The 14,688-nt window shown below is 46.2% G+C and overlaps 1 protein-coding gene across 3 annotated transcripts in view; it reads right to left on the bottom strand.

The window, feature by feature from the left end:
• Window positions 1-2,582, bottom strand: part of LOC119947824 (endothelin-converting enzyme 2) — a 60,902-nt gene extending 58,320 nt beyond the window's left edge. The window contains exons 1-3 of one of the 3 annotated variants that reach the window (XM_038769550.1): window positions 2,564-2,582; window positions 1,589-1,690; window positions 1,154-1,289 (exon numbers count right to left, since the gene is read on the bottom strand). In XM_038769550.1, coding sequence (XP_038625478.1) covers window positions 1,154-1,289; window positions 1,589-1,675 — 223 coding nt within the window. In that variant the 5' untranslated portion in view covers window positions 1,676-1,690; window positions 2,564-2,582. Of the gene's footprint in view, window positions 1-1,153; window positions 1,290-1,588; window positions 1,691-2,041; window positions 2,071-2,221; window positions 2,265-2,563 lie in introns of those variants that run through there. The other 2 variants (XM_038769484.1, XM_038769633.1) reach the window with 2 other exon arrangements.
• Window positions 2,583-14,688: the final 12,106 nt, after the last annotated feature.

Below are 14,688 nucleotides of genomic sequence, written 5' to 3' on the forward strand. Positions count from 1 at the left end.
CTCTCCCTCTAGACTGTATGCTCACTGTGGCCAGGGAATGTGTCTGTTTATTCATTCATTCATTGATTCAATCGTATTTATTGAGCGCTTACTGTGTGCACAGCACTGTACTAAGAGCTTGGGAAGTACAAGTCGGCAACATATAGAGGCGGTCCCTCCCCAACAACGGGCTCACAGTCTAGAGGGGGGAGACAGACAACAAAACAAAACATGTTTACTGTTGTATCGTACTCTCCCAAGTGCTTAGTTCAGTGCTCTCCGTACACTAAACGCTCAATAAGTACAATTGATTAACTGGCTGATTGACTGATTTGGCAGTCAGGAGTGGCCAGGGAGGGAGAGAGGCCCCGCTAGGGGTGGAGGAACTTGGATTCACTCATTCAAGCACCGTACGTGGCTCAGTGGAAAGAGCCCAGGCTTTGGAGTCAGAGGTCGTGGGTTCAAATCCCGGCTCCGCCAATTGTCGGCTGTGTGACTTTGGGCAAGTCACCTCGCTTCTCTGGGCCTCAGTTCCCTCATCTGGAAAATGGGGATGAAGACTGTGAGCCTTCCGTGGGACAACCCGATCACCTTGTAACCTCCCCAGCGCTTAGAACGGTGCTTCCTTCCTCTCCCCCTCGTCTCCCTCTCCATGCCCCCATCTTACCTCCTTCCCTTCCCCCACAGCACCTGTATATATGTTTGTACATATTTATTACTCTATTTATTTATTTACTTTACTTGTACATATCTATTCTATTTATTTTATTTTGTTAGTATGCTTGGTTTTGTTCTCTGTCTCCCCCTTCTAGACTGTGAGCCCACTGTTGGGTAGGGACCGTCTCTAGATGTTGCCAACTTGTACTTCCCAAGCGCTTAGTACAGTGCTCTGCACACAGTAAGCGCTCAATAAATACAATTGATTGATTGATTTACACATAGTAAGCGCTTAATAAATGCCATCATTATTATTATCATTACTAAGCGCTTGGGATTCATTGATCATTCACTAAGCACTTGGGAGAGGATGACAAAACAGCGTCGACAGGTCCCCTGCCCACCTCCCAGACCTGGAGAGCGGTCTCCGAGGGAGGAGGGAGGTCATCCGCCGACATCACTCCTCCAGTCCAACGCCCTCAAAGGGGGACAGTGTGGGGAGGCCGGGCCCACTTACCACGGCTGTACTGGACGCCCAACGCCACGAGGCACCCCAGCAGCAACCCAGCCAGCAGCAGCGAGATCCCCCCCAGGGCCAGTTCCAGCTGGGTGCGGGGGCCGAGGACAGGGCCCGCTCCCTTCCGGAAACCCACCTGGGGAAGGGCAAGGAGACGGTTAGGACTTGCGGCTGGCCGGAGAGGCGGCCCTCAAGGTCACGGGGATGGAGAGGGCTTGACTTTGGATGCAAAGCTGATGATGGGGGTGATGGGGGGACTTCGGTTGGGTGTCCCCCTGCCTCCCCTTCCCCCTCCGGGCTGCAGCGGGGCTGGGGGACCATTGGCCTGAGCCATGGGGCTGCATGTAGGGGTGGGCCGGAGCCTGGACGGAGGCGCAGGGCGGCACTGGGGAAACTAAGGGATGGGGGGCAGCCCCCCCAGGGACCCTCCCCTACCTCCACACTATCCGGAGAGGCGTTCCCATCCCCGGGGGGCTCTGGATTCTCCTCGTCCTGCAGGGTCGCCCTCTTGTACTCAGCCATCTGCAGAGACACAGGCTAGGGCAGGGCATCAGGACTGACCGCCTGGGGACCCTCCCTCCGCCCCATCTTCCCCAGCCCACCCCCTGCCTGGTCCTCCCCCTCATCCCAGCGCTTAAAACAGTGCTTTGCCCACAGCAAGCGCTTAATTAATGCCATCATTATTATTATTATTATTATTATTATTATTATTATTATTTCTGCCCACCCTCCTTGTCCTTCCTCCTTCTGCCCCAGACGTGATGTAGGCCCCGACTCCCCCCTTTAGTCCCCCCCAACTGGAGGATTGATCGATTAATTGATTGATGGATTGATCAGGCGTTGCCTGTTGAGCTGTCCATCCCCCAGCACCGCAATCCGGACACTCACGCCTCCTCTTCCTCCTCCTCCTCCTCCTCCTCCTCCTCCTCTGCCCAGCTCCCGCAGCGCTACGCTCATGGTGGAAATTGGGGCGGGCGACGCCCTAAGGCTCCAGTGGCCGCAGGCGCAGCCCCCCCTCCCTTGTCAGCATCCTCCTCCTTCCCCCCCCCCCAAAAAAAATCCACGCACCAGCAGCTGGGGGGTCGCCAGGCCTCCACCGCCCCCCGGCCCCTCCGGGCCTCGAGCCCCCATCCCCGTCCTGCAGCTCTCCCAGAAACAAATCCCGCCCCCCTGGAAGCCCCCTCCTCCAGCCCCCTGAACCCTACCCCTAAAGAGCCCCTCCCCCAGCCCCATCCACTGTCTCTATATGTTGCCAATTTGTACTTCCCAAGCGCTTAGTACAGTGCTCTGCACCTAGTAAGCGCTCAATAAATATGATTGATTGATTGACCAACCCTGCCACCCAAATCGACGCCCCCACCCCCTCTAAACCTCCCCCCACAGAGCCACAAATAAAGCCCCGGGACTCACACCGCCTGCAGCACTCAGACCTCAAGCATTGTCCGAGCGTAGGGACTGTCTCTATATGTTGCCAACTTGTACTTCCCAAGCGCTTAGTACAGTGCTCTGCACACAGTAAGCGCTCAATGATGATGATGATGGCATTTATTAAGCGCTTACTATGTGCAAAGCACTGTTCTAAGCGCTGGGGAGGTTACAAGGTGATCAGGTTGTCCCACATTGGGCTCACAGTCTTCATCCCCATTTTACAGATGAGGTAAACTGCTGCTTCTCTGCTCCATAAATACTATTGATTGATTGATTGATTGAAACACACGCTCACACAGACACACAAACACACCCGGTGGATGCCCTCACACAGACAGGCACACAAATACACCCAGACACCCGGTGGATGCCCTCACGAATACCCTGCTGCATTTCTCTAATAATAATAATAATGATGATGATGATGGCATGTGTTAAGCGCTTACTATGTGCAAAGCACTGTTCTAAGCGCTGGGGAGGATGCAAGGGTGATCAGGTGGTCCCACGGGGCCTCACAGTCTTCATCCCCATTTTACAGATGAGGGAACTGAGGCGCAGAGAAGTGAAGTGACTTGCCCAAAGTCACACAGCTGACAGACTGTGAGCCCACTGCTGGGTAGGGACCGTCTCTATATGTTGCCAACTTGAACTTCCCAAGCGCGCAGTACAGTGCTCTGCACACAGTAAGCGCTCAATAAATACGATTGAATGAATGAAAGTGGCGGAGCTGGGATTTGAACCCATGCCCTCCGACTCCCAAGCCCGGGCTCTTTCCACTTAGCCACGCTGCTTCTCTACCCAAATATACCTAAGCTTTCCATCTTTGCAAAAGAAAGAGGGGGGAAGAAAAAAGAACCCCTTCCAGCTGTCCTCATTCTCTCATAAATACATATATACATATACATGTATATACATATACATACAAACATATATATACATGTATATATGTTTGTACATATTTATTACTCCATTTATTTATTTATTTTACTTGTCCATATCGATTCTATTTATTTTATTTTGTTAGTATGTTTTGGTTTTGTTCTCTGTCTCCCTCTTCTAGACTGTGAGCCCACTGTCGGGTAGGGACTGTCTCTATATGTTGCCAACTTGTACTTCCCAAGCACTTAGTACAGTGCTCTGCACACAGTAAGCGCTTAATAAATACGATTGATTGATTGATTGATAAAGCAAGGGTCCAGAGATTTAGAAATGTCTGCACAAAGACTTCTACTTTGGAGAAGACAGAGAAGGAAAAACACGTTTTTGGGGGGGGGTCCAGGGGGTTTTATTTTTAAAATAATTCATTTAAAGGCAGAAGAGTAGCATACAAGCCCCTTCCTTCCTCTCCCCCTCGTCCCCCTCTCCATCCCCCCATCTTACCTCCTTCCCTTCCCCACAGCACCTGTATATATGTATATATGTTTGTACATATTTGTTACCCTATTTATTTATTTTACTTGTACATATCTATTCTATTTATTTTATTTTGTTAGTATGTTTGGTTTTGTTCTCTGTCTCCCCCTTTTAGACTGTGAGCCCACTGTTGGGTAGGGACTGTCTCTATAGGTTGCCAACTTGTACTTCCCAAGCACTTAGTACAGTGTTCTGCACACAGTAAGTGCTCAATAAATACGATTGACTGATTGATTGATTGATAAAGCAAGGGTCCAGAGATTTAGAAATGTCTACACAAAGACTTCTACTTTGGAGAAGACAGAGAAGGAAAAACACTTTTTTTTGGAGGGGGGGGGTCCAGGGGGTTTTATTTTTAAAATAATTCATTTAAAGGCAGAAGAGTAGCATACAAGCCCCTTCCTTCCTCTCCCCCTCGTCCCCCTCTCCATCCCCCCATCTTACCTCCTTCCCTTCCCCACAGCACCTGTATATATGTATATATGTTTGTACATATTTGTTACTCTATTTATTTATTTTACTTGTACATATCTATTCTATTTATTTTATTTTGTTAGTATGTTTGGTTTTGTTCTCTGTCTCCCCCTTCTAGACTGTGAGCCCACTGTTGGGTAGGGACCGTCTCTATATGTTGCCAACTTGTACTTCCCAAGCGCTTAGTACAGTGCTCTGCACACAGTAAGTGCTCAATAAATATGATTGATTGATTGATAAAGCAAGGGTCCAGAGATTTAGAAATGTCTGCACAAAGACTTCTACTTTGGAGAAGACAGAGAAGGAAAAACACTTTTTTTTGGAGTGGGGGGTGGTCCAGGGGGTTTTATTTTTAAAATAATTCATTTAAAGGCAGAAGAGTAGCATACAAGCATTTAACTCTGGATGAGTCTTTGTTATCTTGATGGAGCTGTTATGGCTGAATTCCGCTGTCCTAAATAGTCCTGAGAGCCTTCCTTGCCAAGACACGAGAATTGACCCAACAATGCTTCGAATTGTGGGCAATACACAATTCGCTTCACTCCCCGCCTTCCACCCTTGTACATCAACTCTCATTCTGCCGCATGCATCTGCTCACAGATTCCTCCCAAACTGGGACACCCGAAAAAGCCAACGCGTTGCTTCCCTTGCAAACAAATAGACATTTTTCTTGACCAACCTTCGGCATTCCTCAACGGGGCTAGAGGTTCACCTCCCGAGCCCCTGGCAAGACAGGGTCAGAGAAGCAGCGTGGCTCAGTGGAAAGAACCCGGGCTTTGGAGTCAGAGGTCATGGGTTCTAATCCTGACTCCACCAATTCAATCAATCAATCCATCGTATTTATTGAGAGCTTACTGTGTGCAGAGCACTGTACTAAGCACTTGGGAAGTACAAATTGGCAACATATAGAGACAGTCCCTACCCAACAGTGGGCTCACAGTCTAAAAGGGGGAGACAGAGAACAAAACCAAACCTACTAACGAAATAAAATAAATAGAATAGATATGTACAAGTAAAATAAATAAATAAATAAATAGAGTAATAAATATGTGCAAACATATATACAAATATACAGGTGCTGTGGGGAAGGGAAGGAGGTGTGTGACTTTGGGCAAGTCATGTCACTTCTCTGGGCCTCAGTTCCCTCAGCTGGAAAACGGGGATGAAGACTGTGAGCCCCCATGTGGGACAACCTGATCACCTTGAAACCTCCCCCAGCTCTTAGAATAGTGCTTTGCACATAGTAAGCGCTTAATAAATGCTATCATTATTATTATTTTATGTGTTTCTCAAATCTCTTGGGCAAACCGAAGTCCATTCTAGTAAACCAAAGTCTCCCAAATCTCCTTGACTCTAACACCTCTGCCAAAGGAAGTGGGGGCACAGATGATTAAGAAGAGGTGATTTCTCTTAAATCCCCACCCAACAGGACCCTTCTCCTCCTGGGCCACTTCTTGCTCCCACCCACTTCTACTCACCTTCCCAACCGCCTCCGTCTTGGGCCGCTTTCTCAGTCATCTAACTGAGCCCTGAACCGTTCAGCCAGCTTCCCCTGCTCCTGAAAGCAGACTGAAAGCAGTCTTCTAGACTGTGAGCCCACTGTTGGGTAGGGACCGTCTCTATATGTTGCCAACTTGTACTTCCCAAGCGCTTAGTACAGTGCTCTGCACACAGTAAGCGCTCAATAAATTGATTGATTGATTGATTGAAAGCTTTCTCAGAGCCAGGTGAGCCGGAGGGAAGGGTCAGGGAATACTTTCGGGACCAGACGGGTACTGAAAGTGTACTGTTTTTTTTTAAATCTGTAGTAGAAAGAGTAGTAGAAGCAGTAGCAGAAGTATCAATGACAACAACAATTATGGTATTTGTTAAGCGCTTACTATGTGCCGGGCACTGCAGTAACAGCAGCAGTAATTCATTCATTCATTCAATCGTATTTATTGAGCGCTTACTGTGTGCAGAGCACCGGACTAAGCGCTGGGGAAGTACAAGTTGGCAACAGATAGAGACGGTCCCTACCCAACAACGGGCTCACAGTCTAGAAGGGGGAGACAGACAACAAAACAAAACATGTAGACAGGTGTCAAAATAGTCCGAACAAATAGAATTATGGCTATGCACTCATCAAGTGCTTAGTACAGTGCTCTGCACACAGTCAGCTCTCAATAAATGCGATTGAATGAATGAATGAATAAATTAACAAAATTAATAGGATAGTAAATATGTACAAGTAAAATAAATAGAGTAATAAATCTGTACAAATATATATATACAAGTGCTGTGGGGAGGAGAAGGAGGTAGGGCGGGGGGATGGGGAGGAGGAGCGGAAAAAGGGGGCTCAGTCTGGGAAGGCTTCTTGGAGGAGGTGAGCGCTCAGTAAGGCTTTGAAGGGAGGAAGAGAGCTAGCCTGGTGGATGTGCGGAGGGAGGGCATTCCAGGCCAGTAATAATAGCAGTGGTAGAAATAGTATTAATAGTATTTCAGAAAGTTTCATCTACTTGACAGTTCTCTGAGGTATCAATTTTGCTCAGGTTCTTCTCATTATTATTGTTTATTAATATCAATTAATAACAATAATGGTCAATCGGTCATTTTTATTGAGCGCTGACCGTATGCAGAGCGCTGCTAAACCCTCCCCTAAGCACTTGAAGGAGTACAGGGTGGCAAAGTTGCTAGACAAGTTCCCTGCTCACAATGAGCTCACTGTCTAGAGGGGGAGACAGACATTAATAGAAATAAATAAATTAGAGATCCAGTCATAAGTGCTGTGGGGCTGAGGGAAGGGTGAATAAAGGTGTGCAAATCCAAGTGCAAGGGCGACGCAGAAGGGAGTGGGAGAAGAGGAAATGAGGGCTTAGTTGGGGAAGGCCTCTCGGAGGAGATAATAATAATAATAATAATAATAATAATAATAATGGCATTTGTTAAGTGCTTACTATGTGCAAAGCACTGTTCTAAGCGTTGGGGGTGGATACAAGGTGATCAAGTTGCCCCACATGGGGCTCACAGTCTTAATCCCCATTTTACAGATGAGGTAACTGAGGCTCAGAGAAGTTAAGTGACTTGCCCAAGGTCACACAGCAGACATGTGCCGGAGCCGGAATTCGAACCCATGACCTCTGACTCAAAGCCTGTGCTCTTCTCCACTGAGCCACGCTGCTGCATTTTTAATAATCAGGTATGGAAGGTGGGTAGAGTGATGGTCTGTTGGACATGAAGAAGAAAGACCTTCCAGGTCCGAGCGTGGCTCAGTGGAAAGAGCCCGGGCTTTGGAGTCAGAGGTCATGGGTTCTAATCCCGGCTCCGCCACTTTTCTTTCATTCATTCATTCATTCATTCAATCGTATTTATTGAGTGCTTACTGTGTGCAGAGCACTGTACTAATCGCTTGGGAAGTACAAGTTGGCAACATATAAAGACGGTCCCCACCCAACAGTGGGTTCACAGTCTAGAAGGGGGAGACAGAGAACAAAACCAAACATATGAACAAAATAAAATAAATAGAACTTGTCAACTGGGTGACTTTGGGCAAGTCACTTCCCTTCTTTGGGCCTCAGTTACCTCACCTGTCAGTGCTTAGAACAGTGCTTTGCACATAGTAAGCACTTAATAAATGTCATTGTTATTATTGTTATTATTATTATTATTAAAATGGGGATTAAGACTGTGAGCTCCCCATGGGACAACCTGATCACCTTGTCACCTCCCCAGCGCTTAGAACAGTGCTTTGCACATAGTAAGTGCTTAATAAATTCATTCATTCAATCGTATTTATTGAGCGCTTACTGTGCGCAGAGCACTGTACTAAGCACTTGGGAAGTACAAGGGTCCCTACCCAACAACGGGCTTGCCATCATTATTATTATTATATTTGTTAAGCATTCATTCATTCATTCAATCGTATTTATTGAGCACTTACTGTGTGCAGAGCACTGGACTAAGCGCTTGGGAAGTACAAGTTGGCAACATATAGAGACGGTCCCTACCCAACAGCGGGCTTACTGTGCATCAAGCACTGCGCTAATCACTGAGGTAAATCCAAGATAATCAGGTTAGACACAGTCCCAGTCCCCCATTGGGCTCACAGTCTAAGTAGGAAGTGAGGCTATGTAATAAATCCCCAAGATCTCATATGCACTCTACTACCCACCCCAGCCACACATCATCATCATCATCAATCGCATTTATTGAGCACTTACTGTGTGCAGAGCACTGTACTAAGCGCTTGGGAAGTACAAATTGGCAACATATAGAGACAGTCCCTACCCAACAGTGGGCTCACAGTCTAAAAGCACTTAGCGGATACACAGCACTTAGGGATACATCTTTATATTCTACTAGTTCCCCCTTCAGTAATTTATTTTCCTGCCTGTCTCCTGCTGTAGATTGTAAGCTCCTCGTGGGCAGCGATCATGCCCACCAGCTCTATTGTATTTTCCCAAGCGCTCAGTTCAGTGCTCTGCATACAGTAAGAGCTCAATAAATACCACTGATTGATTGATTGATTTTGCAGATGAGGAGACTGAGGCTTAGGGAAAATACTCAAACCACTGAAAGGCTGAATCTAATTCAGGGCAGAAGATGGGAAAGGAACCGAGAGGTACCCACATGTAATGAATTTCCTTAAGAGAACAATGGGCACCCAAAGTGAGTGGCAACTCATTCATTCATTCATTCAATTGTATTTATTGAGCACTTACTGTGTGCAGAGCACTGTACTAAGCGCTTGGGAAGTACAAGTTGGCAACATATAGAGATGGTCCCTACCCAACAGCGGGCTCACAGTCTAGAAGGGGGAGACAGACAACAAAACAAAACATGTGGACAGGTGTCAAGTCATCAGAATAAATACAAATAAAGCTAGATGCACATCATTAACAAAATAAATAGAATAGTAAATATGTACAGGTAAAATAGAGTAATAAATAGATTAATAAATCTGTACAAACTCCAAATATTCATTCATTCACTTATTCACTCTCATTTATTGAGTGCTTACTGCGTGCAGAGCACTGGACTAAGTGCTTGGAAAATATAATTCAGCAACAAAGAGAGACAATCCCCGTCCACAACAGGTTCACAGTCTAGAAGAAAGGAGACAGACATCAAAATAATAATTATTATTATTTTGGTATTTGTCAAGCACTTACTATGTGCCAAGCACTGTTCTAAGCGCTGAAGGAGATACAAGGCAATCAGGTTGTCCCACATGGGGCTCACAGTCTTAATCCCCATTTTCCAGATGAGGGAACTGAGGCACAGAGAAGTTAAATGACTTGCCCAAAGTCACACAGCTGATAAGTGGCGGAGCCGGGATTAGAACCCATGACCTCTGACTCCCATGCTCGTGTTCTTTCCACTGAGCCAACAGGCATTCATAGCATCAATATAAAGAGAATTATAGACTGTGAGCCCACTGTTGGGTAGGGACTGTCTCTATATGTTGCCAACTTGTACTTCCCAAGCGCTTAGTACAGTGCTCTGCACACAGTAAGTGCTCAATAAATACGATTGATATTGATTGATAGATGCACATCATTAATAAAATTGATATTTATTTATTATTTGCACATTAATAAATGTGTGAAATATGTAATGTATGTAAAATATGTCATAAATCTGTAAAATAGAATTATAAATATAAGAAACCGTGCATCACCTGAAAACAAATAAGCATAGTAATAATCCAGAAGGAGAGCAGACTGTTGAATACAGAGTAGTGATTGCACTTAAGCGCTTATTGTGGGCAGACCACTGTAGAAAACTCTGGGAAAGAATAACAGGTGGGATTTAATCATGGCCCCCACACCGTGGTGGGCTCACAAAGCTAAAAAAAGTTAGAGCAGACTAATTTGACCCCCACTGAACTGAAGCAGTAGTTCAATGCTTACAATTTAGCATTCTCGGGAAAACATAAATCCTCAATACTTGCTAATCTTCTGCCATTTACAATCTGTTTCTCAGGGTCATGGTCATTTCTCTCCTGCCTCATCATCTAAAGACACCCATCGGCACTTGACGATGTGCTACATAGCTAAAAAAAAAAAAGTCAAATCTAATTCTCGCCTTCCTCTTTTCTTCCTAAGGTTCTTTGATTTGTTCTCAACTGTTTCCTCTTCTTCCCTCTTCCTTTCTATTCTCTTATTTTGTCTCTTTTACTCTCTCCATCTTCTCTCTTCTCGCCACCCATCTTTACCTTTTCCTTTATCTCTGATTTTTTCCTCTTTCCCATTTTTTTCTTTCTCCTCCTTTCCCTTTGCAACCCTTTCTCATTCCCCATCACCTCCTTTTCCCCTCCCCATCTTTACCTTCACCTTTCTCCATCATGCCTTTCTATGCCCCTCTTTCCCTACTTCCCAACTTCATCCCTTTGTTAATAACTGTGATTGGTATTTGTGAAACGGTTACTAGGTGCCAAGGACTGTGCTAAGCACTAGGGTGGATATACGATACAATCAGATCGATACAATGAACCTGAGGCTCATAGTCCAGGGGGGAGGCAACTCATCTCCATTATACAGATGAGGAAACGGGCAGGGAGGTTAAGTGACTTGTCAAAGTCACACAGCAGGCAGGTTGCAGAGCTAAAATTAGAAACCACGTCTCTCAATCAATCAATCGTATTTATTGAGCGCTTACTGTGTGCAGAGCACTGTACTAAGCGCTTGGGAAGTATAAATTAGCAGCATATAGAGACAGTCCCTACCCAACAGTGGGCTCACAGTCTAGAAGCTCTCGACTCCCACCCCTATGCTCTTCCCTCCTGGCTACGCTGCTTTTTTCATCTCTCCCTCAAATGTCTTTCCCATATCCTTCTCCCCATTTCCCCATATCGCCTCTGTCTCTTTTTCTTTTCCTTGCGTGTTCTTTTCCCTTCTCCCCTTTTTATGTCCTCTTTGTTCTTTGCTTTTCCCTTCCCCAATCAAATCCTCCTTTCCTCTTCCAATCCTTCCCCTACTTTGGCCCTCCCAATCCTGCGCTTTCCCTTCCTTTTTACTTTCTCAATTATTTTCTTTTAAACGATCATTCATATAACCAAACAACCATACCTCCCCCTCTTCCAAGCCCTACTGAAGGCTCACCTCCTCCAGGAGGCCTTCCCAGATGAAGCCCCCCTTTTCCTCTGCTCCCCCTTCCCTCCCCATCACCCCGACTCACTTCCTTTGCTCTATTCCCCCCCCAGCGCTTGTGTATATATGAACATATCTTTAATTCTATTTATTTATATTAATGGCGTGTCTATATCTATAATCCTATTCATTTACATTGATGCTACTGATGCCTGTTTACTTGTTTTGATGTCTGTCTCCCTCCTTCTAGACTTTGAGCCCGTTGTGGGCAGAGACTGTCTCTACTTGTTGCTGAATTGTACTTTTCAATTGCTTAGTACAGCGCTCTGCACACAGTAAGCATGCTCTGCACACAGTAAGTGCTCAATAAATACGATTGAATGAATGAAGCATGCAGTAAATACGATTTAATTAATTAATTAATTAATTTTTGAGCATTTATTACGCACTCGGTAGAATACAATGGGAGACCTGATCTCCGCCCACAAGGCGTGGACAAGCTAACGGAGAGACTGACATATAATTTTCAGATAGTCGGAAGAAAAGCTAAAATATCAGACCATAATAAAAATAACAATTGTGGAAATTGTTAAGGGCTTACTATGTGCCTGGAACTGTACTAAGCGCTGAGGTGGATACAAGCAAACTGGGTTGGACACAGTCCCTGTCCCACTCTGTATACTCTATTACTCTATGAATTCTCCTATGGGCAAATTATTCATTCATTCAATCATATTTATTGAGTGCTTACTGTGTGCGGAGCACTGGACTAAGCGCTTGGGAGAGGACAATTTGGCCACAGATAGAGACAATCCCTACCCAACAACGGGCTCACAGTCTAGAAGAGGGGAGACAGACAACAAACCAAAACAAGTAGAGAGGTGTTCATTCATTCATTCAATCATATTTATTGAGTGCTTACTGTATGCAGAGCACTGTACTAAGCGCTTGGGAAGTACAAGTTGGCAACATATAGAGATGGTCCCTACCCAACAGTGGGCTCACAGTCTAGAAGGGGGAGACAGAGAACAAAAAAAAAACATATTAATATGCTTTGGTATTAGGTATCAATAGTGTCAATATAAATAAATAGAATTATAGATATATATACACATCATTAATAAAATAAATAAAATAATAAAATAATGTGCTGTGGGGCGGGGGGAGGGGTAGAGCAGAGGGAAGAAGCAGGGACGATGGGGAGGAGAGGAGGAGCAGAGGAAAAGGGGGATCAGTTTGGGAAGGCCTCCTGGAGGAGGTGAGCTTTCAGTAGGGCTTTGAAGGGGGGAACTGTGCTTGTTTGGCAGATGTGAGGAGGGAGGGCATTTATCTGAAACATTCAAATAACTGTCTTCCCCATTAGATTGTAAACTCCTTGAGGGCAAGAATTTTTTTATGGTATTGTTAAACACTTACTATGTACCAGGCACTATACCAAGTGCTGGAGTAGATACAAATTAATCAGATTAGACACAGTCTACGTCCTACATGGAGCTCACAGTCTTAATCCCCATTTTACGAAGAGGAGCTGAGGCACAAAGAAGTGAAGGGACTTGCCCAGAGTCACCCAGTAGACAAGCAGCAGAGATGGAATTCGAACCCAAGTCCTTCTAACTCCGAGGGAGGCCCGCACTCTGCTTCTCAGTGTGTCTTCTAACTTGATATAATAATAATAATGGTGGTATTTGTTAAGCACGTACTATGCTCGATCTACACGCACTCCCTTGGTGACCTCATTCGCTCCCACAGCTTCAACTATCATCTCTACGCTGATGACACCCAGATCTCCATCTCTGCCCCTGCTCTCTCCCCCTCTCTCCAGGCTCGCATCTCCTCCTGCCTTCAGGACCTCTCCATCTGGATGTCCGCCCACCACCTAAAGCTCAACATGTCGAAGACTGAACTCCTTGTCTTCCCTCCCAAACCTTGCCCTCTCCCTGACTTTCCCATCTCTGTTGATGGCACTACCGTCCTTCCCGTCTCACAAGCCCGCAACCTTGGTGTCATCCTCGACTCCGCTCTCTCATTCACCCCTCACATCCAAGCCGTCACCAAAACCTGCCGGTCTCAGCTCCACAACATTGCCAAGCTCCACCCTTTCCTCTCCATCCCAACCGCTCCCCTGCTCATTCAAGCTCTCATCCTATCCCGTCTGGACTACTGCACCAGCCTTCTCTCTGATCTCCCATCCTCGTTTCTCTCTCCACTTCAATCCATACTTCATGCTGCTGCCCGGATTATCTTTGTCCAGAAACGCTCTGGGCATATTACTCCCCTCCTCAAAAACCTCCAATGGCTACCGATCAATCTGCACATCAGGCAGAAACTCCTCACCCTGGGCTTCGAGGCTGTCCATCCCCTCGCCCCCTCCTACCTTCCCTCCCTTCTCTCCTTCTCCAGCCCAGCCCGCACCCTCCGCTCCTCCGCCGCTCGCCTGTCCCGCCATCGACCCCCGGCCCACGTCCTCCCCCGGGCCTGGAATGGCCTCCCTCTGCCCATCCGCCAAGCTAGCTCTCTTCCTCCCTTCAAGGCCCTACTGAGAGCTCACCTCCTCCAGGAGGCCTTCCCAGACTGAGCCCCTTCCTTCCTCTCCCCCTCGTCCCCCTCTCCATCCCCCCATCTTACCTCCCTCCCTTCCCCACAGCACCTGTATATATGTATATATGTTTGTACATATTTTTTTACTCTATTTATTTATTTAATTTATTTGTACATATCTATTCTATTTATTTTATTTTGTTAGTATGTTTGATCTCTGTCTCCCCCTTTTAGACTGTGAGCCCACTGTTGGGTAGGGACTGTCTCTATATGTTGCCAATTTGTACTTCCCAAGCGCTTAGTACAGTGCTCTGCACATAGTAAGCGCTCAATAAATACGATTGATGACGATGATGATGATGATGATGTGCGAAGCACTGTTCTAAGCACTGGAGTAGATGCAAGGTAACTAGGTAGTCCCACATGGGACTCACAGTCTTCATCCCCATTTTACAGATGAAGGAACTGAGGCCCAGAGAAGTTAAGTGACTTGCCCAAGGTCACACAGCTGACAAGCGGCAGAGCCGGGATTAGAACCCATGACCTTCAAGGCCCTAGTGAGAGCTCACCTACTCCAGGAGGCCTTCCCAGACTGAGCCCCTTCCTTCCTCT

This window comes from Tachyglossus aculeatus, chromosome 1 (genome assembly GCF_015852505.1).
Source record: "Tachyglossus aculeatus isolate mTacAcu1 chromosome 1, mTacAcu1.pri, whole genome shotgun sequence".
NCBI lineage: Eukaryota > Metazoa > Chordata > Mammalia > Monotremata > Tachyglossidae > Tachyglossus > Tachyglossus aculeatus.